The sequence below is a fragment of the Agelaius tricolor genome, unplaced genomic scaffold (assembly GCF_023055355.1).
Source record: "Agelaius tricolor isolate 1412-34295 unplaced genomic scaffold, bAgeTri1.0.p SCAF_5, whole genome shotgun sequence".
Taxonomy (NCBI): domain Eukaryota; kingdom Metazoa; phylum Chordata; class Aves; order Passeriformes; family Icteridae; genus Agelaius; species Agelaius tricolor.
The window spans coordinates 46301211-46321510 of NW_027269265.1; the positions used below are offsets into that span (position 1 = coordinate 46301211).

The following is a 20300-nucleotide window of genomic DNA, read 5'->3' on the forward strand; positions in this document are numbered from 1 at the left end:
GAATAAATACACAGCTCTATAGTAGTTAGATAGAAAACAACAAATGGATCTAGGCAGGCAAAAAACATTCTGTGAGAAAATGAAGCTTTGGACAAGTTGATTTTCCCCATGTGGAGGCTGGGGATTTTAAGTCATTTTTAACAGCCAGTCTTAATTCACAGCTGCTAATCCTGCTCACAATGGCCGTGTGTGCAGCACATGGGGCAACTTCCACTTCAAGACCTTCGACGGGGACATATTCACCTTCCCTGGGCTCTGTAATTACGTTTTTGCCTCCCACTGCAACGCTCCCTATGAGGATTTCAACATCCAGATTAGGCGTGAAGTGGTGGCAAACACTCCGACAATCAACCGCATCACCATGAAACTCGAAGGTGTCGTTGCCGAACTAACAAAAGATGCTGTCATGGTCGATGGCAACAGGTAAGTTCACTCGCAACACTCCTTAGGTATCCACAGGCTTTTTTTTCCCAATCTTGCCAAGTACTTCGGTGTGCCTGGAGGGGGGGGGAGGAAGCATTATGTGTTCTTTAATAGATCTGACAATTTTACCAAAATAAATAATGAATAAAATGCTATTAATTCCTGTCACAGAAAATAAATCCTTCCCTTAAGGATTGCCTCAAAAATAAAATTTGCATGAAATGTTCTGAGAAGCTGGATCTGCATTTAGATCCATATATGATAATACTCGACCACTTTATTTTGTAATTGCTTTTCTTTCCCCAAAATACACCATTTTAGAATTCCTACAGATGGCAGATACGACAAGACTTTCCCTTCTTATCAAACATTTGGATCAGAAGCTAACTAGCATTCTTTCTGCCTTTTCCCAGAGTTCAACTGCCATATAGTCAATCTGGTATTACGATAGAGAAGAGCAGCATTTATGTGAAAGTTGGCAGCAAAATCGGTGTTGTGTTATTGTGGAATGAAAAGGACAGCATTCTGGTAAGAACTGCTCCTGGACCTGTTTGTCCCTTCAGAGAACAGAGCTAACCTTTGATTAGGCCTGGCTCTACCTGTTTAGGGGGTTGCTACTGCCTTCTTATCTCTCACTGTTGAGCAATTCTTTCTTAGTAAAGATAGGCTTGTATCCAGGTAGTTCTAAGGAAAATTACATGGATTTATACTTGTGGATGGTAGGCATCTGCTTAAAACAGGATAAAAAAATCGCTTTCATTGTATCATTAGCTATTGGTATTATTATAGGGCCTAATTACCCCTTCAAAGATATATTTTTAGCTGAATTTCCTATGCCTTCATTTTTTTCTGTGGATTTGCTTTTCTTCCTGAAGAATCAATAGAAAGTGGCTAAGAATAGTATAGCTAGTACAGTGAAATTTGAAGTCTGTGTCAATAGTATCAATAGCTTGGACTCTGCAATCAAATCTAAGTTGAGTCTTTATTCTATCTTTCGTGTTTAAAATAAAATTCCACAGATTTGACTAGAAATACTAAGAGACAGCAGGTACTACTGTTTTCTCTGGTTTTGAATATACTTTAGAATATTTATACTAACTTCTATCAACTAACTATTCATCATTTTAGCTGGAATTGAATGAGAAATATGCCAATCAGACTTGTGGACTTTGTGGTGACTTCAATGGCTTTCCCATATACAATGAGTTCATTTCAAACAGTAAGTGTTTTAAATTAAAAAAAAAAGGTTTACGTGATCTCCAACAAGCTGACATCATCAGCATTCCTCTTTCCCATCCTGTCAAATGGTTTACCCATAAGATATGATTCAATCTCTATTTAAAAATATATAGTAGAAAGATCAGATTATGTAAATTAATGCTCTGAGTGTAAATATAGTACTGGGGCTAACAACTGATTGCATATCTCTTGCTTGCCACGGTTGTAAACCATGCTGGTAAAAGTAATCAGGTAACTCCATAAAAATGAGCAGATTTGCATTTATAAGATAATTAAATATAGAAATATATTCAGTAAAACAAAAGGCAATTATATTTTCTAGACAGTACATTTCTAGTTTCATTTTTGTCTCACAATCAGTATATCCACATTTCCCTGTTGATTTGCATAATCTTTGTAAGATCTTATCTTTTTAACTATTCCCAGCTTGAACATTTTCTTAAACCTTGTCTTACAACAATCTCCATTGTCCAAATTCCAGTTTAGATCTTTTTTTTTCCTCTGCCCTGAATAGGCTCAATATAATCTGAAAAGGGTTTGTTATTTTTCTGGGAAAAACCTTACTGTGCATCTAGATGTAACAGGCAGAAAATTATTTTCCAATGTTTCCTTTTTCCAGGGTGCTGTACAAAGTAAATTGAGGTAGTGATGTAGTGCTTCCTTTGGAAGGGGTGATGATCACATTTGAAGGCTTAAGGGAGCTAACTGTCTTGGCCAGCCTTGACCCCAATCCTTGAGAGAAAAAAAAATATAACAGGCAGTTGCTTTGAACAAAAACCTCTGATCTGCATTATTAAACTTCTTTTCTACAGATATTAAGATGACAGCCTTGCAGTTTGGGAATCTGCAGAAAATGGACGGGCCAACAGAACACTGTGAAGACTCCACTTCTATCCCAACATATAACTGCTCTGATAATCTTGTAAGGATCTTTTGACTACCCTTTTATTTTTCTTTCAAATTTATCTGTTCCCTTCTACAACTTTATACGGGTCAATAGGAGAAGTCCTCAGGCAACAGCAACTTAAAGAGAGCTATAAGACTATGTTACAAAATAATTACAAAAAATAACAGTACCAACCCCCCCTCAACTTCTTTCTGTTTACTGAGACTTGTCTATTTTTTCCTCCAAAGGATGACATATGTGAGAAAACATTGACCAGCTCTGCATTTGCAGACTGTAATGACCTAGTTGATGTTAAAGACTACATTAAGATTTGCCAAGATGACTTGTGCCGCTCTGAAGAATCTAAAAACAGCTCATGCATCTGTGACACCTTTGCTGAGTACTCCCGGCAGTGTGCTCATGCTGGTGGGCAGCCCCTGGACTGGAGAACTTCTAAACTATGCCGTGAGTATCACTGGAGACAGCCTTACTTCATGCTCAGTAACTCACCAACAACAAGCTCTCAAATAACGCTGAGGGTGCAGGAGGAATTAAAGCCTGGTCAAGATTGAATCCTTTAGAAAATTCTGATGTATAAGTTCCAGCATGAAGACTTCAGCAAAAGAGCTAAGGATTTTAATGCAAACTGAATTAAACACTACCAAAACACTAACATGGATAGTCTAATGAGAGTCAAAGTGTAATTTAATGAACCAGTACAGTGAAGGAGGTAAATAAAGGAGAAACAAGAAAGAAGAATGAGGCACACATACTTACTTGCTTGCTCGTATTCCTGATTCTTTTCCTTATGATGGCTCTAGCATTCATTGTTCTTAATTAACTGATTGGATCTTCACAGGTGTATGTCTGACTAATCACCTCTTTATCTCCTCTTGCTTGATAGTGATGAATTTATATTGATTAAACATATACTTGATTATGGGGTAGGTGTTGATACTGTCACCAGCTCCAAAACAAAAGCCCATGAGGTGCTGTTTGTCCTTCTGATGGTATCTCAAAATGCAAATATACTAAAGCTTTAGGAATTTAAGTCTTACATTTCACTAGCAGTACAGGTGTTCACTGGGAAGGGAGCCTTCAATAAAAACAGACCTTGCTGGCTTTCTGAGGTTATTACCTTGCTGTCCACAGAAATCCAGTCATTGAGCCAGTTCAGCACCAGAGTCATGGAATGCACATCTCAACTGTAAAATAGGGATTGAGGTGGTAAAACTTGCAAATTTTGAGAACTATAGTCAATTGCAGTTTGGTGTGTTGTTTTGTTTTTTTTTTTTAATCTAGCTTTAAAACTTAAATGGATATAAATGTATAGACAACTAGAAATACTTTTGACTGAAAAAAATAAAACTCTCTTCCTTTAAATTTCAGCCAAGAATTGTCCTTACAACATGCAGTACCAGGAGTGCAACTCCCCCTGTACTGATACCTGCACGAATCCTGAACGATCTCTATTTTGTGAAGAACACTGTATTGATGGCTGTTTCTGCCCCCCAGGCAAGTCCTTAAGTACTCACATCTCTGATCTCAAAGAACAAGAGCTTACCTGTAGGTTCCATGGGATTTAAGCCTCATATAGTTGTATTTTTCACAGCTGCCAGTGACAAGCATTTGTCTGTGTGTCAGCTGAGAAAAGATGTCTGAATTATTGCCAATACATGTGCAATATGCAGAAAGCAGGATAAAAGAACAGCAAAGAGATCAAGACCAATCTTTCAACCAGCCACCTATGCTGGTTGAAAGTCTCTCTTTCAGACCAAGTGGAATTTAGGAATACAAAGGTTGAATCCTTCCCTCAGCAAACTGACAGTCCTGCTGTCCTGAGCATTGGTGTGTCCACTCACAACTGCAGGTCTCTTGCTAAGAAAATGTTTAGGATTTGTAACAAATAAAATGGTGTGTAGGAAATGCCTCTTTAATTGATCAAGGCTTTGATTTTTTTTCTTTTTTTTAATCTAGGGACTGTATTTGATGACATCAACAATTCTGGCTGCATTCCCCAGCAGGAGTGCTCCTGTATTTACAATGGCAAAACCTATGCAACAGGAGCTTCTTTTTCAGAACCATGCCAGACCTGGTAACCTTTGTTTCTTTTCTAACTCACTGGTTCCTCTCATATATTTAATGGGTTTGATAGTTTATTATGTGCAATCTCATCATTGGTAATTGACATGTGTATTTAACTGACTGCTGCATTTCCAAAGCACCCCTAAAGAATATTATTTGTTTTATTTAGCAACAGCCACAACTAGCTTTGCACTCTATCTCATGGTGATCAAAGCAAGGATTTACAATGTTTAGACTTCTCACCAGTCAATTAAAACACTTCCTCTTTGTTTATTTTGTTCAAACATTTGGAATTCTCTGAGGGGAATGAAGCTGCAGTCATTAATGTATTTGCAAATATTTATTTTCTCTGGAGAAAGCAAGGGATGACACAATACAAGCTCAATGTCTCAATTATTAACCCTGTACCTGTGCTCTACCACATCACCTTGGAAAATAGACATAGTCTGCTTCAGGAGCAGATATGGAGTTACCTTTTCTTATTTGTTAGTTTATGATACATTTGTATTACAAAAAACAAAACCCCAAAACCACCCAGGAGATATTTTAACTTGACATTGTGCTTTATGTTACCTGAAAAAATCCACACAATTATTTATCCAAAACCTGTTTTGGAGAGTTCACCTGTCCAAAGAAGAAAATAATTAGATAATTAGATAAAATAATTAGATAATTAGATAAGCAAGGAGAATGGTTACCAGAGAAATTGATTTTAATACGTTGCATCGCAAGTTCACTGTGTTTTTGAAACTCTTAAACCTGTGCGTCAAACCATAGCTTGAAGGGAAAGCAATAGCAAAGCAGCTGCATCTTACAGCACTGTATGTTCCTCTTGTTCTGGATTCCACTGTTACTGATTTCACCTAACTTTATTCTTCCAGTACCTGTAATGGAGGCCAGTGGAGCTGCCAAGACAAGTCCTGCCCAGGAACGTGCTCTGTAGTGGGAGGTTCCCACATTTCAACCTATGATAAGAAGCACTATGATCACCACGGAGACTGCACCTACGTCCTCTCTAAGGTGGGACTCAGAGGACGCTTCTAGGTCATAAAGCCTCATAGATTTATAGAAAGAAAACATGGTCTCTATCCACACTTATGAAGCTTAGCACTTCTGACATACAGACATTAAATTCCCTGGCACTTAGCCAGATGTTTGCTACGATGCCGTTTGACTGATAATAATTAGATAATTATTAGGATGTCATGCAACTGTGTGTGGTGCTCACTGGAAAATTTCCAGTTCTGTGAGAGAGTAATTGCAGAGCACTGTCTTTTTAAGAATTTGCCTAGTGTGCAACCTTCAGTACAACTAATCCAGCTCTCTTACTGGGTTGCATAATTTTTGCCATGTTACTCTATTATATGGTATTTGGCCAAATGGTATGGTACAACTCTAAAAATTACAGTAACTGTTCTTAAAAATAAAGATTATAAAACAGCCTTTTTTTCATTTTCATGGAGTTTAAATACAGAAAAACACTTCAAGTTAATTGATGCATTTCACTTAGCTTTTAAATGTTTTTAAACATTTAAAAATAACTCAAAAGAAATAGAAAATTTGGAAATTATTGTAATTAAAATTTTTAATTACAGACATGTGTAGGTGAAATGTTTTGATGTTTTAGGGGCTTTTTCTGTTTGTTGTTTGCTTTCCTTTTTCCCCATCTGCACTATTCAGTAAATGGAAATCAAATGTATGTTACTGTTCACCTAAAACATATTTTATCAGAAATTTTTGTCTAGCATTGATAACAGCTACAGAAAAATGGGAGTTACAATAGAATTGAGTAAAACATTAGAAGTTGTCATGAATAAAACTACCAAATATGAATATGGATCTCCATCTTGACATCTGTATGGATACAATCAATAAAATCCAGATTCTACATTTCTTGTTCCTAATAATTCAAACAGGGAAAAATTGAATCTTCAGCCAAAGCAGCTCTGGGATTTGTTACAGTCTATATCTTGTCCAGAAAAAGAAATACTTTTTCAGAATTGAGAGAAAATTTTATAGGGAAAACTTTTTTGCAAATTTTATAGGGAAAACTTCCTGTAATTAGCCTTCAGTGAAATAAGTTGACTTTTTTTCTTTCAGGACTGTCAAGATGAAAAATTTACCATCCTGGCAGAACTACGCAAGTGTGGCCTGACTGACACTGAGACCTGCCTAAAGTCAGTGACCCTCAACATGAATAAAGGACAAACTGTAAGAATGCAAAATAAGCACAATAAAAATATGGGGAGAAAAGAAACTAGGGCTTAATCAGTCAGGCAGCTGCATTTCTTTGTCAGATTTTCAGCATATGTATGATGAGTAGATGATATTTTTAATCAAGTGAAAAGAAGTGGATTTTGTTACGAAAATCAGATCAGCCCTAAATTTGGCTTTGTGGAATTTCATTAAGAAACGTATTGTACTCACAAAGCAGAAAAAAGCTATTTTCTCTGCCAATTAGATGGGAAAAGACCATAAGCTTCAAGGTTAGTAATTATGATTACAAAAGTTAGTGATGTAATTAATCACGAAGATGCGTTCAAAGAAAATAACATGATGTAATCACCTAAAAAGCCAAGAAAGTCTCTTTAAAAGTAATTCTTTTCTGGCAGGGAAAATTAGTAAAGTGTACAAAGTAGAAATAAGGGGGAGGTGAAATCACAAAGATCTACCTTTTTATTGAATACTGGTTTAATTAATATCACTGGGGTCCTCCTCATTATTACTCTTTGGACTATAGTTATTTTTCACACATGGTTGGCATGCTGGAAGGCCAACCTGGGCTACATCCAAAGCAGTGTGGCCAGCAGGGTGAGGAAGGGGATTCTTCCCCTCTACCTTGCTCTGGGAAGGCTCCCCTGGAGTGCTGCATCCAGCTCTGGGATCCCCGAGCATAAGGAGAACATGGACCTGTGGGAACAGGTCCAGAGGAGGCCACAGATGAGCACAGAGGAGGGCCTTTCCTCTCAGGAAAGATTTGAGAGAGTTGGGGTTGTTCAGCCTGGAGAAGGGAAAGCTCTGGAGAGACTTTTAGTCCCTAAAATGAGAGCCTTTCTGTCCCTAAAATGGGCCTACAAGAAAGCTGGAGGGGGACTTTTACTAGGGCAGAAGTTCCTATGACAAGGAGGAATGGCTTTAAACTGAAAGAGGGCAGGTTTAGATTAGATATTGGGAAGAAATTCTTTACCATGAGGGTGGTGAAACACTGGGACTGGTTGCTGAGAGAATCTGTGGATGTGCCATCCCTGTAAGTGTTCCGGCCAGGTTGGATGGGGCTTTGAGCAACCTGGCCTAGTGGAAGGTGTCCCATGGCAGGAGGGTTGGAACTGGGTGACCTTTAATAGTCACTCCCAGGCTAAACCATTCTATAATTCACAGAGTTGCCTTTTGTTCCCCTTCCTTATCAGATCGTGGAGGTCAAACCTGATGGTGGTGTGTTTGTGAACTCCATCTACACTCAGCTGCCCATGTCAGCAGGTAGTTTTTTCCTCTAACAGTAAATTACACGATTTCTTTTGAAGTAAAGTGGGATGTTTGGCGTCATGCTGGACAAACACAGGCAAGGGTTCAAACAGTAGCAAACAGAATTTACAGTCTTCTGATTTGATTACTCTCAGATTTACTTCCTTCTCACTGCACAAAAGTGAAGGCAGAAGACATCTCTTTACCTCTTTTACCTCTTTTTTTGTTCCTACCCCTCTGCTCGCACTTGCTTAGAAATAAATTTTATTTTTGTTTCAATAACTAAGGATTCCACATGGTATCTCTGACCTCCAGATCTTTATTTCACTTCTGAATTTGCAAAAAAATGCAGTAGAAATTAAGAAAGAGCAGCATTGTGTTTTCAGCATTTGGCCTTGCTCAGAAAGTGACAGTTTTGTCTCTGATGTGTAGCTAATGTCACCATGTTCAGACCTTCCTCATTCTTCATGATCATGGACACAAGCTTTGGCGTCCAGGTTGAAGTGCAGTTCACACCCGTGATGCAAGTGTTTGTGCGTCTGGATGCTTCTTTCAAAAACCAGACTTGTGGTGAGTGAATGAAATAAAGGACTCCTTGATCAATGTCTTTTTTCGTAGTCAGAGCAGTATAAACTTTTCACTGCTTTTCAACAGGTCTCTGTGGAAATTTCAATAACATCCAAACTGACGACTTCAAGGTCATAAGTGGAATAATTGAAGGAACAGCATCAGCATTTGCTAATACATGGAAAACTCAGGCTTCATGCCCTAATATCCAGCAGAGTTTTGAGAATCCTTGTGCACTCAGCATTGATAATGGTGAGTGCTTCTTAAAACTTCTGGTTTGTTTTTTTTCTTTTTGTTCATCTCTAAGGAAAACACATCTGTTGGAAAGCAAAGATTAAAAAATAAAGACTTAAATATTTGATAAAAACCTACATCTGAAATCAGAAACAAATATTCAAAATGAATGCACTGAAGATAAGTAAGGATGTAAAAAAAGAGTGACAGAAGCATAAGTGAAGCAAACTGCAAGGACACTGACAATAGAGTAGATGTTCAAGCTGACAGGTTGGTGTCAGAGAAGTGGATTACTGGAGCATCTTTGGAAACCTTTAATTCATCTCCTTCAGCAAGTCCTAGTCTTTGGTTTTAGGAACCATGAGCCACAAGCTGAGTGAAAAGAGAAAAAAAAAGATAGGAGAAGAAGAGATTTAATGGAATGTCAGAACTGTCTGCACAGGCCAGGGCAAGCATGGGTTTATGACTAATGAAGTACAAAGAGTAATGTGCATTTTTATTGTTTCTTCATTTCACAGAAAAATACGCTCAGCATTGGTGTGGACTGCTCACTGACAGCACAGGACCTTTTGCTGCTTGTCACTATGCAGTGAATCCCGCTGTTTACCACACGGTACTTCGCCCTACTGCTTTTCCCTTTGGAAACAATAGAAATAGGGGCTGTTCCAGACATGTCTTAGGCAATGCCTGTGTCCCCGTTGCTGTGCTGCAGTTTCTCCTTCTTTCAACATGTGTTTGTCTTTGAGTTGTAACATTACTTTATTCCAGTTGTCAGTCTTGGCTTCAAGATCCTGGCTTGTTTGCTGATGAAAAGGCGGCTATTTACTCCCAGGTGGTTTTACACATAAGCCAGATAGTGTATTTAAAGGCATGTCAAATGCTTGTTTGAATATCAGTCAATTTTTACCTTATCAGCCTGGCGTCTCATTAATAACTGCTTGGAACAGAAAGCACATTACCTAATTACCATCACTCTGCTAACAAAGTGTTGCAAACCACTCTTCTCACTAGGAGTTACCCAGGTGTTGACACTGGTGAAATGGGATGTCTGGACTGCATGTTGTGAATAGAGCTTTGGATGCTATTGTGCAGCATATCCACCAAAAAGTTTCCAAGGACCAAGAAGCTGCAAAATGTATAACAGAATTTAAGACCACTATTTCCTAATTATAACTGCAGTAATTGACTCAATTTTCATTACGTGCATTTTCCCCCGCCAGGAACCTTAGACAAAGACTGGAAAGTGGTAAAGCTGTGTTACTGTTGTCTATGAGTAAGCATATCTGAAGAAAGATTAAGAAATAAGACTTGAAAGATAAAGTTCACTGGTTTTTTAAAGACTGACAATATTTCCAGCGCTGAGACCTTATTTTTCTCTCCATTCTTAGAACTGCATGTTTGACACATGTAACTGTGAAAATAGCGAGGACTGCCTGTGTGCAGCTCTGTCTGCCTATGTGAGAGCTTGTGCTGCAAAAGGAATCCAGCTGCAGGGATGGAGGACTGATGTCTGCAGTAAGTACTCTCCTCATTTCCTAAGAACACACATCAATAAAAATTGCTGATCAGAGATTATTTTCTACTCATTTCTAGACAAATCAGTAAGTGATGAGGAAGGGATTTTGTTAAGTGCACTCCTGGAAGTAATTCTCTGCTGTCCCCTTAGAATCAATCCATTGCTGGCAAGAGTGAATATGAATAGAAGGGAGATGTGGTTTGATTATGAAAGGGACTGTTTTTATGGAAGTGCCTCCACCTGTTTCTGTGCAACTTAGAGTTTCACTACACTTTACAAGTATCACAAGTTGTTGCAGAGATAATGTGTTGTATTAGAATAACAGTACTAGTAATACTGACCAGAACACTTGCAGATTCATGTCTTTGAAGCTGCATGCTGGGTTCTTGTCTCATTCCTCAAGAGGTTTAGGCACCTTGGCATTGAATGGCAGCAGCAAATGGAGGTTTCCTTCTGAACTTCCATTTGAAAAAATCTTTTCTTCTTTGCACGCATTATTTACTCCACACATACAATAGCTTTTCAGATCAAACTCTGAAATTATTCAGAAATGCATTTACATGAAATATGCAACATAAGCAGAGGTATATTGTTTACATGTTTTTTCTACTGCCTATGATTTTTCTTTTTTCACATGAGAATATACCATCTGCAACTAACAATCTATTTTATTTTCCTCTCTCAAGCAAAATACACCACCTCATGTCCCAAATCCCTGAGCTACAGCTATACCATCTCTTCCTGTCAACCCACCTGCCGCTCTCTGAGTGAGCCTGATGTCACATGCAACATTAAGTTTGTCCCAGTTGATGGCTGCACCTGTGTAAATGGAACCTACATGGATGAGAGTGGCAAATGTGTGCCTGCTAATGAGTGTCCCTGCTACTACAAAGGATCTCCTATACCATTTGGAGAAGTGGTCCATGAAAATGGGCGTGTATGGTAAGTAATATTTTTTAAAACATTCAAATAACATGTATTTTCTCATTAAAGTCTGGAATGTGTAAGATGGTTTCACCCTGAATTTCAAAAGAATGCTCTCTCTTCAATTTCTTCAAGTTTTTTCAACTTTATTTTCCAATTTACAAATGGTATATATTCCCCTGAGTTGCAGGATGAGGACAGAGGGCAGAATGGAGCCCTACAATGAAAAGTGAAATGGTTAATGACCATTTAAATACACACAGTTCTATGGGCCCAGATGGGGTCCACCCAAGGGCGCTGAGGGAGCTGGTGGAAGTGTTCACAGAGGCACTTTCAATCATTTGTCAGCAGTCTGGTTAACCTTGGAGGTCCTGGTTGACTGGAGGTCCTGGTTGACTGGAGGTCAGCAAATGTGATGCCCATTTACAGGGTGGGCCAGAAGAAGGATCTGGTGAACTACAGCCCTGTCAGCCTGACCTTGGTGCCAGGGAAGGACACAGAGCAGATTGTCTTGGGTGGCACACACAGGGCAAACAGGGGATCGGGCCCAGCCAGCATGGGTTTGGGAAAGGCAGCTGCTACTTAACCTACCTAATCTTCTTATATGACAAGGTGACCTGCTTAGTGGATGAGGAAAGGCTGTGAATATTGTCTGCCTGGACTTTTGTAAAGCTTTTGACATTAAGTGATTGTCCCCCTGTATTTGGTCCTGGTGAGCTGTACCTCGAATCCTGTTTTCAGTTTTGAGTCTCTCACAGCAAGAAAGGCATTTTGATGCTGGACTATGTTTAGAGAAGGACAGCAGAGCTGGTGTGGAGCACATATATTATGAAGAACAGCTGAAGGACCTGAGGTTGTTTAACCTGGAGAAAAGGAGGCTCAGTGAAGACACTCACACTCTCTAAAACTGCCTAAAAGGAGGTTGTGGTGAGGTGTGGGTCAGCCTCTTCTCCCAAGTACCAAGTGACAGGATGGAAGGAAATGGCCTCAAGTTGCACCGGGGGTTGTTTTGATTGGATGTTAAGAAAAATTTTGTACTGAAATGGTTGTTAAGCACTGGAACATGTTGCCCAGGGAAGTGGTTGAGTCACTATCCCTGCAATTATTTAAAAGCCATGGAGATATGGCACTTAGGGACATGGTTTAGTGGTGGACTTGGCAGTGCTGGGTTAATGGTTGGACTTGAGGATCTCAAGGGTCTTTTCCATCCTAAAGGTTTCTATGATTCTGTAATATTTCTAGATTGATAGGGCAATTGTACTTCGGTGCATTTTTTATTTAATTCCATAATCTTTCAAGTATAAAATTACAACAACAGCAAAAGGAGGAGAGCTTATGAGAATGTAAGTAACGAGCAATGACATATATGCATTACAACCTATGAATTTTCCTGCTAAACAACAATGGATACCATATGAAAGCAGCATGTGTAGTGGTATTGAGAGAAATTCTTTCCCAAGACTGCAAAACAGGTTTTTAGAATTCCTTTGAAAATTCTGAAACTTGACAAGGGATAAGTAGCTCTCAATCTCAATATTTGGTTTGAGAGGAGATAATAAAATAGATTGTTTTCCCCTCTCTCACAGCACTTGTGTCCAGGGAAGATTGAATTGCATTGGAGCAACAAATCCAACTTCAGGTAAAAATAATCTTCCACTTATTTTTTTCTCTTTACCAGGTCTTGCACAGAATAGTTCATAGAATTGATTCTCCTTAATAGATTTTTAGTAGAAGAATTTCTCACTTAGTCATAGTGCTACAGTTGTCATAAAAGCAGGAGTGAAGTAGATTACTCATAAAACCTCTTTTTACAGAAAGACTTTTTGTTCTGATATATTTTGTGGGTTTTTTTGGGGGGAGGAATCCAGTACTCTGTAGTGAATCTCATCAGCAGGTTGAATAGGGACAACAATCTCAGCTAACTGAAATAGGGAATTTCCAAAGAACTTATAGATGGTTTAAATGGCTACAGCTGTGAAATAAACCCTGTGCCACTTCTTCCCTCCCTCTAGTCTGTGAATCTCCCATGGTCTACTTTGACTGTAAAAACAACACAGCAGGAGCAACTGGAGCAGAATGTCAAAAAAGTTGCCAGACTCTGGATATGCAGTGTGTAAGTATGTCATGGCCCAATTAAATGGTGCTTCCAGGTTTGTCTATGCTCTTGCTGCTGAAGTAATTATCTATTGGATCTACTCCAGACCTACAACACAGATACATTATTCTTGTAGCAGAAGCCCTGAAATGTTATGAAGCATTAACAATGGAACCCTTGGATCAAAATATAATAAGTAATATCCAAATTAATTCTTAAGATTAGTGTCTACCTTTCTTCTACAGGTAACAGTAACTAGTAGTGAAAAATCTAGAGTTCTACTGCTTATTTGCCTTCTGTAGGAAAGGCTAAAAATTGGCTAGGAGAAATGATTGTTTCTCATACCATGCTGCATCTAATCATGTTACTCCACTTAAGTTCTTGGTAGCCACATGCCATTTCATGAGTAAGTACCACATGAGATAAATAAATTTCAATATAACTCAGCCAAACTGAAAAAAATATTACTTGTCTTTCTTTTAAAAGTCCATTCAGTCACAAATCATCCATTACAAAGTGCAAGAGCCAATGTGTTTTAAATTTCACAGGTTCCAACAGAACAATCAGGATTGGTATACATAAAAAAATTTTTCTTTGACAGATTTATATTTTATTAAATCTATGGCTAATAACCTTTTTGTTCCGTTACCCTTTAATTACTTTATAGTTCTCTCCTATTTAAGTTGGGCAGCAATAAGACCATATAAGGCACCTTTAATGAGAACTTAATCTTCCTTTTTCTAATGTGATCATTTCACTCTAAAATTATGTTTTTATTTTCTCTTTTCCAGTATAGTTCACAATGTACATCTGGCTGCATATGCCCAGATGGGCTTGTGTTAGATGGGAATGGTGGTTGTATTCCTGAAGAGGAATGTCCATGTATTCACAATGAAGCCATGTATCAGCCTGGGCAAAAGATCAACTTCGACTGTAACACCTGGTAAGTATATCTGCAGAAGTAGCATTCCTGGTTCCATCATTTGCTTTTCTAAACACCTTTTATAGTAAAAGAACAGGGAAAAATTTGGATCTATCAGTTGATCTAATCAGTTGATGGATTTTAGATCTTTTAGTTTTGGGTTACACAGTATGAGAAGGTTGCCTTCTGATATCTGTCAGATGGCCAAAGCACAGAATGGGAGGAAACCTTTAGGACTACAGGGTTCATTAAGTATCTAGTTTTGCAGTTAAGGTATTCAGGTAGCAGAACAGAATTTTCTTTAATTCTTTACATGAAAAATGTAAAGGACTATTTTATTTCCAGAAAAAATATAGCATTTGGCAGGGATGGATTGCCAAACAAATATTGATTGTTCAGATATGTCTACACAAAAGAGTAAGTTGTTTTATTATTAAAATATTTAATTCTTTTTTTTTCCTAGTGTATGCAAGAATAGGAAGTGGGAATGTACCAAAGATCAATGTCTGGGCACTTGTGCTGTTTATGGAGATGGTCATTATAACACCTTTGATGACAAAAGATTCAGCTTCAATGGAAACTGTGAATACACACTAGTCCAGGTACTGATAGCTAGCAGTAGCAAATGAGGGGTAATCTTGATCCTATCTGTAAAAATAATATATTTTTAAATGTTATTCTCTACCCAGGACCACTGTGGGAAAAGTGGCACAGTCAACGGGACCTTCAGGGTTGCCACTGAAAATGTTCCCTGTGGCAACACTGGGACAACTTGCTCAAAGTCTATCAAAGTTTTCTTAGAGGTAAGAAGGTTTTGCACATAGAGCAGTTTTCCTTTGTACCTGCTAAGGCTTAGGAGAAGCCTAGATTTCTATTGCTTCAAAGAATTTGGAAAATATTTTAAAAAGCAATTCAACTATTAAATTAGGTTTACATCAGATTCAAGTGAAATATTTGGTAGATCTTCCTACCTTTCTATGTTTTTGACTTCCCACACTATTTTACATCATCCTTGGGAAAAGTAAAGGTCTAAAGGCAGAAATTTAGCCTATTTGAGTCAGAAGATTATTGTATGCAATGTAGTTTCTCCATGACAGTCAAAAGACACTTTTTTAACCTACGCCATTTAAATATCTGTTACCACACTTCCAGGAACCTGAGATTTGAATTAGATTGCTTTGATTCATTGCATTTTGATTATTTGTTTTCATGATATAAACTATTTATTCATAGTACTCTTAAAAGCAGGAAAAAACATGTTTGAGAGCACAGCTGCAGCTACTGACTCATTTCTCCTTACCTTTTCCTCCTGTTTCAGAGCTATGAGCTGATCCTTGGTGAAGAGCATGTCAGTGTCGTAAAGAGAGGACAGAATGACGAGGTGCCATACACAGTCCGCTCTATGGGGATGTACCTGGTAATTGAGACCAAAAGTGGGCTGATCCTCATGTGGGACAAGAAAACCAGCATCTTCATCAAGCTCAGCCCTCGATTCAAGGTGCGGAACTAGCAGTTCAATGGCAATTTACTGTCCAGCTTTGACTGGGTGTGAATCTTGTTGAGACCCTGCCAAGATCCCAAATAGTGATGATGGTCTCTAGCATTCCTGCCGTTCATCCCACATTGCTTTCCATTCCTCTGGTACCTCAGGATGCCATGTCATCATCCTGCTGCCATTCTGAGCTTGGAAGGTAGCTTCCAGTGCCTATTTGGCCTGATAGAACTTGAGTTGGCAAAACACTATTTTGGACTTGACTTTGTTGAAATTACAAACTGAACATTGTTACAGGTTATCAGACTTATTAAATTTACATACCTACCTGTGTGTAAATCAACTGAATAGGCTTGATCTTGAAAATAATGCATTGTATCCAGTTCTCATTGACACACAAATTATCACACTTCAAGAATAAAGAAGTGTATAATGAGTGAAAGCCTCTTTTATGCCACCAAATATTTGTCAAGCATACAACTACACAGATGATAAGGAAAATTAATTCCAATTTTCATACTCCTCTTAGCTTATGATATATAAGCACTAAAAACTGTAGTAAATACAGAATTTTCTATCTTACTGCATACCACAATGATATTTAAATTAGATATTTAAATGAAGCATAATTTAGAACCAACTTCTTTCAGTACTATAGGTTCTTTCCCTGCATCACTCAGCAGCACTTTTAAAAAATAGTAGTAATATGGAAAGTATGCACCTTAGTTTCATAGAAAAAGCATGTATTGTAGCCTCTCACAGTTGTACAGATCCATACATTCGGAATGAGTGATATTCCTGGATGCACAAGGAAAATGTAATTTCTTTATATACCAGTGAGACTTAATGGTAAAGACTCAATTAATAGATTAGGAGGCTGAACTGTTAGTACTTAATAGTTAGAAGGTTGTTTTTATATGTATAGCTATTCTACAAAACAAGGCTTAAATAAAAAGCTTAATCAGCTATGAGTCCTCACTTCCTTGTTAAAAATATACCTCAAAGACAGAAGGTTATGACGACAAAGATGGTTTTATTGTTCATATTTAAAAGAAAAAAGTTAAGAACAGTATCCTTCTAGCTGTAGTGGTCATATTCTGTTCCTCTATTCCAGAGTATGAAGATGTTTAGGACTGATAGAATGGAATGCCACTATTCTAAGAGATGGATTTCAAGTATTCTTTCAGTCTCAGATTTTGTTTCAAGTTTTCTCACATCCATTATTCTTTTATGCAGGGCCAGGTCTGTGGTCTCTGTGGAAATTATGATGGCAACAGCGTCAATGACTTTACTACGAGGAGTCAATCTGTAGTAGAGAATGTCCTAGAGTTTGGAAACAGCTGGAAAGTATCCTCTACGTGCCCTGATGCTGCCAGTGTCAAGGACCCATGTTCTACCAACCCTTATCGGAAGTCCTGGTCAGAGAAGCAGTGTAGCATCATCAACAGCAATGTCTTTGCTGCCTGTCACTCTCAGGTATTACCAGGGCAGATGTTTACTGCGGGAAAACTAAGCCTGTGGGTTGTTGAAGGTACTATTCTCGTAGGTTTTAACATGCATGCCTTGTTTATTAATATGTTTCACTTCAAATTGTGCCAGGAAAACTCCAGTCTGAATCGCCCTCAATGGGAGAGATTTATAATTCCTACTTCTAAGAAATAAAAAGACATTTAAAAAGAAAAATAACAACAAAATAATAATAATTTCATAATTACTATGAATTTCCTTGCAGCCTGACTTGAGTAAAAATTCTCATATACCAGGTAGAGAAGGCAAGCTCAATGAAATAATCACACAGAAATGAAGTATCAGCATAGCCTTTACCTGACACTAAGTACATAACAAATGTTGTCAGGTAACTGTGCAGTTGCCTAATATTTTTTTTTGAAAATTAATCTAATCTTACACCAGGATACAAGTCTAGGTTTCTAAAAATCTGGCAATACATGACTTGGATGTATCATTTGGCATCACCTCAGGTGTCTTACAGTGTTTAACAAAAGAAAAAGAAATTACCAATGTAGGTCTTTCCTCTGGGATATACAATTGTAAGAAAACTACTCGAGCAAAGGTAAGAAATCACTTAGAAGGCAGGATGCATAATATTATATTTCTGTTTAATAACAGGTTGAACCAGCAAAATATTACCAAGCATGTGTGACAGATGCTTGTGCCTGTGACACTGGAGGAGACTGTGATTGCTTTTGTACAGCAGTAGCTGCCTATGCTCAAGCATGCAGTGAAGTTGGTGTATGCGTAGCCTGGAGAAGCCCAACAATTTGTCGTAAGTTTTATGTCATGAACCTTTCTCAAAGTGCAGCTAAGTGTACAGTATCTTACATATGTGCATTAATATCTATCTCACTGTGTCAATTTTTCATGCTTAAGCTATTTGATCTTTTTTTTTCTTTCCCTGAATATGTTCAACTTTCTGTTTCTCCTCAGCACTGTTCTGTGATTACTACAATCAGCAAGGAGAATGTGAATGGCACTATAAGCCTTGCGGTGCTTCCTGTATGAAAACCTGTAAGAACCCAAGTGGAAAATGTCTCAATGACCTGCCAGGTTTAGAAGGTAAAAATAGCTGCAAGTACCTCCTAGTGGGTACATATTGCTATATTTTAAACTGTCTTTGATGAAGTATATTTCCTCCATCAACTGCATTTGCACAATTGAATTTTTCTCTAGTATCATTATATCCACATGAATGGAAGCAGATTATGGAAACTGGAGTAAGAAGATCTCTAGGACTAAGTTCTTATGGATGGGTTCTGCTGATGCTAGTAACTCTGCATTTCTTCCTAGAGCTATTCCAAAACATAAAGTAGAAACATGATGACAATTAAAAACACGACTTGCAAATGCAGTTGGTGCAAATAAAACCTTTGCTGACTGTATCTCATTGTTACCTTTTCCACCTTCAGGCTGCTACCCTAACTGCCCACCAGACAAGCCATATTTTCATGAGGATCAAATGAAGTGTGTTAGTCTCTGTGACTGTTATGATGATGAAGATGGAAAGATATATCAGCGAGATGAATGTAGTATATGGTAAGACTTAACATACCAACCTCATCTTATACAAGGAAAAATGATCAAAACTCAGGGGAGAAGTTGTATGTTCCTGTTACATGCAAGATCAGTTCGTGCTACCTGTGATGAAATAATGTCTTACGATCTAATGCCAGTTTTCCTACTACATTAATAAGAAGGTTTTACATGATTTTATGTTTTTATGAATTTATTTGTATGGATTATATTGTAAATCCTCAGCATTAAGATGCAGCAAGAACAAGAATTCCTTTATGACTAGGCTATCTTTATTTCACATTCCTGTGGCAGGAAAAATGTTGTGCCATGAGTAAAGATATTTATTAGTGGCCTGCTTCTGAGGATTTTGCAACATACTTGCATCATTTGAGCATATAGACTCACCCTTTTAGCCTTCTATTTTAGTACAAAAATACTGCAAATGCAAGAAAAGTGATATGAAGGAAAAAAGGAAAGTCTGCCTTAAGACTTCTACCCATAATTTTGCATAATATTTAACTTCACTTCTATTTATATGTTTGGGTTTAATATAAAGGAAGATTTTGGAAAATAACGGCCAAAAAGGAGCCAAAATGAACAGAAAGCTCTAGGAATAAACACAAAGTGCCTTACCTTTTGATGCCAGTATCTGTCAGAAAGATGACTAATAAAATTACATCACAATCACAAAATATATGGGGTTTTATGCTTTCTGTTTCAGTGAGTGCACATCAGAAGGTTTACAGTGCAAGTTCGATGATAAAGGTAAGACAGCTAAGAAAAATTATTTAGAAAAAGAAGTATTGGATACTATCTTTTCATAGATGTCTGAACTGACAATAAACTTCTGAATTACAGCCTGCAACTGCATTTATGAAGGGAATAGCTATAAATATGGTGAACTCATCTACAACACCACAGATGGAACTGGATGGTGTTTCAGTGCAACATGCGATGTCAATGGAACAATAAGCAGAAACATCTTTAAATGTGGCATTTTTACAACAACCCCATTTACATTTACCACAAGTCAGGCCACAACTACTGCTTCAGGTATGCATAAATAATCTTTAAAATAATTCTGAAATCTCTGTAAGTGACTAAAAATTACCTGAAAGGCAGGACCTTTTCATCAGTTAACGGTATATAATTTTCCTTGAAACTATTGACTTCTACTGGAGCCACTAATTCACCTGGCAGCTTTAGTTGAAAAAGAATAGTTAAGGATGTAGAAATGAATACACCATTTCTTACAAACTCAGTTTCCTCTGTTTTACCATGGTGATCCTTGGGGAAAAATTAATAGAGCTTATTAATCACTGCAACCTGGAGAATCTTCTAATTTCCTTGCAAAAACCCCCAGCAGTTCTAGACCAGCTTCTGAAGACATGAAAGACAGTTGCTGCCATTTCCTAAATTAGTGAG

The 20300-nt window shown here is 37.8% G+C and overlaps 1 protein-coding gene across 1 annotated transcript in view; it reads left to right on the plus strand.

Annotated features, from left to right (window-relative positions):
- LOC139589545 (mucin-5AC-like) overlaps nucleotides 1-20300 on the plus strand; it is a 67242-nt gene that overhangs the window by 29985 nt on the left and 16957 nt on the right. Inside the window, exons 8-34 of the mRNA XM_071425984.1 lie at nucleotides 162-423; nucleotides 837-951; nucleotides 1552-1642; nucleotides 2475-2584; nucleotides 2797-3013; nucleotides 3938-4063; nucleotides 4526-4643; nucleotides 5515-5653; nucleotides 6734-6844; nucleotides 8041-8110; nucleotides 8528-8665; nucleotides 8750-8914; nucleotides 9415-9509; nucleotides 10285-10411; nucleotides 11099-11354; nucleotides 12923-12975; nucleotides 13349-13449; nucleotides 14223-14374; nucleotides 14817-14955; nucleotides 15043-15156; nucleotides 15672-15851; nucleotides 17082-17321; nucleotides 17973-18129; nucleotides 18291-18419; nucleotides 18770-18896; nucleotides 19597-19640; nucleotides 19734-19929. Of these exons, the coding sequence (XP_071282085.1) occupies nucleotides 162-423; nucleotides 837-951; nucleotides 1552-1642; nucleotides 2475-2584; nucleotides 2797-3013; nucleotides 3938-4063; nucleotides 4526-4643; nucleotides 5515-5653; nucleotides 6734-6844; nucleotides 8041-8110; nucleotides 8528-8665; nucleotides 8750-8914; nucleotides 9415-9509; nucleotides 10285-10411; nucleotides 11099-11354; nucleotides 12923-12975; nucleotides 13349-13449; nucleotides 14223-14374; nucleotides 14817-14955; nucleotides 15043-15156; nucleotides 15672-15851; nucleotides 17082-17321; nucleotides 17973-18129; nucleotides 18291-18419; nucleotides 18770-18896; nucleotides 19597-19640; nucleotides 19734-19929 (3772 nt within the window). The remainder of the gene's footprint in view (nucleotides 1-161; nucleotides 424-836; nucleotides 952-1551; nucleotides 1643-2474; nucleotides 2585-2796; nucleotides 3014-3937; nucleotides 4064-4525; nucleotides 4644-5514; nucleotides 5654-6733; nucleotides 6845-8040; nucleotides 8111-8527; nucleotides 8666-8749; nucleotides 8915-9414; nucleotides 9510-10284; nucleotides 10412-11098; nucleotides 11355-12922; nucleotides 12976-13348; nucleotides 13450-14222; nucleotides 14375-14816; nucleotides 14956-15042; nucleotides 15157-15671; nucleotides 15852-17081; nucleotides 17322-17972; nucleotides 18130-18290; nucleotides 18420-18769; nucleotides 18897-19596; nucleotides 19641-19733; nucleotides 19930-20300) is intronic.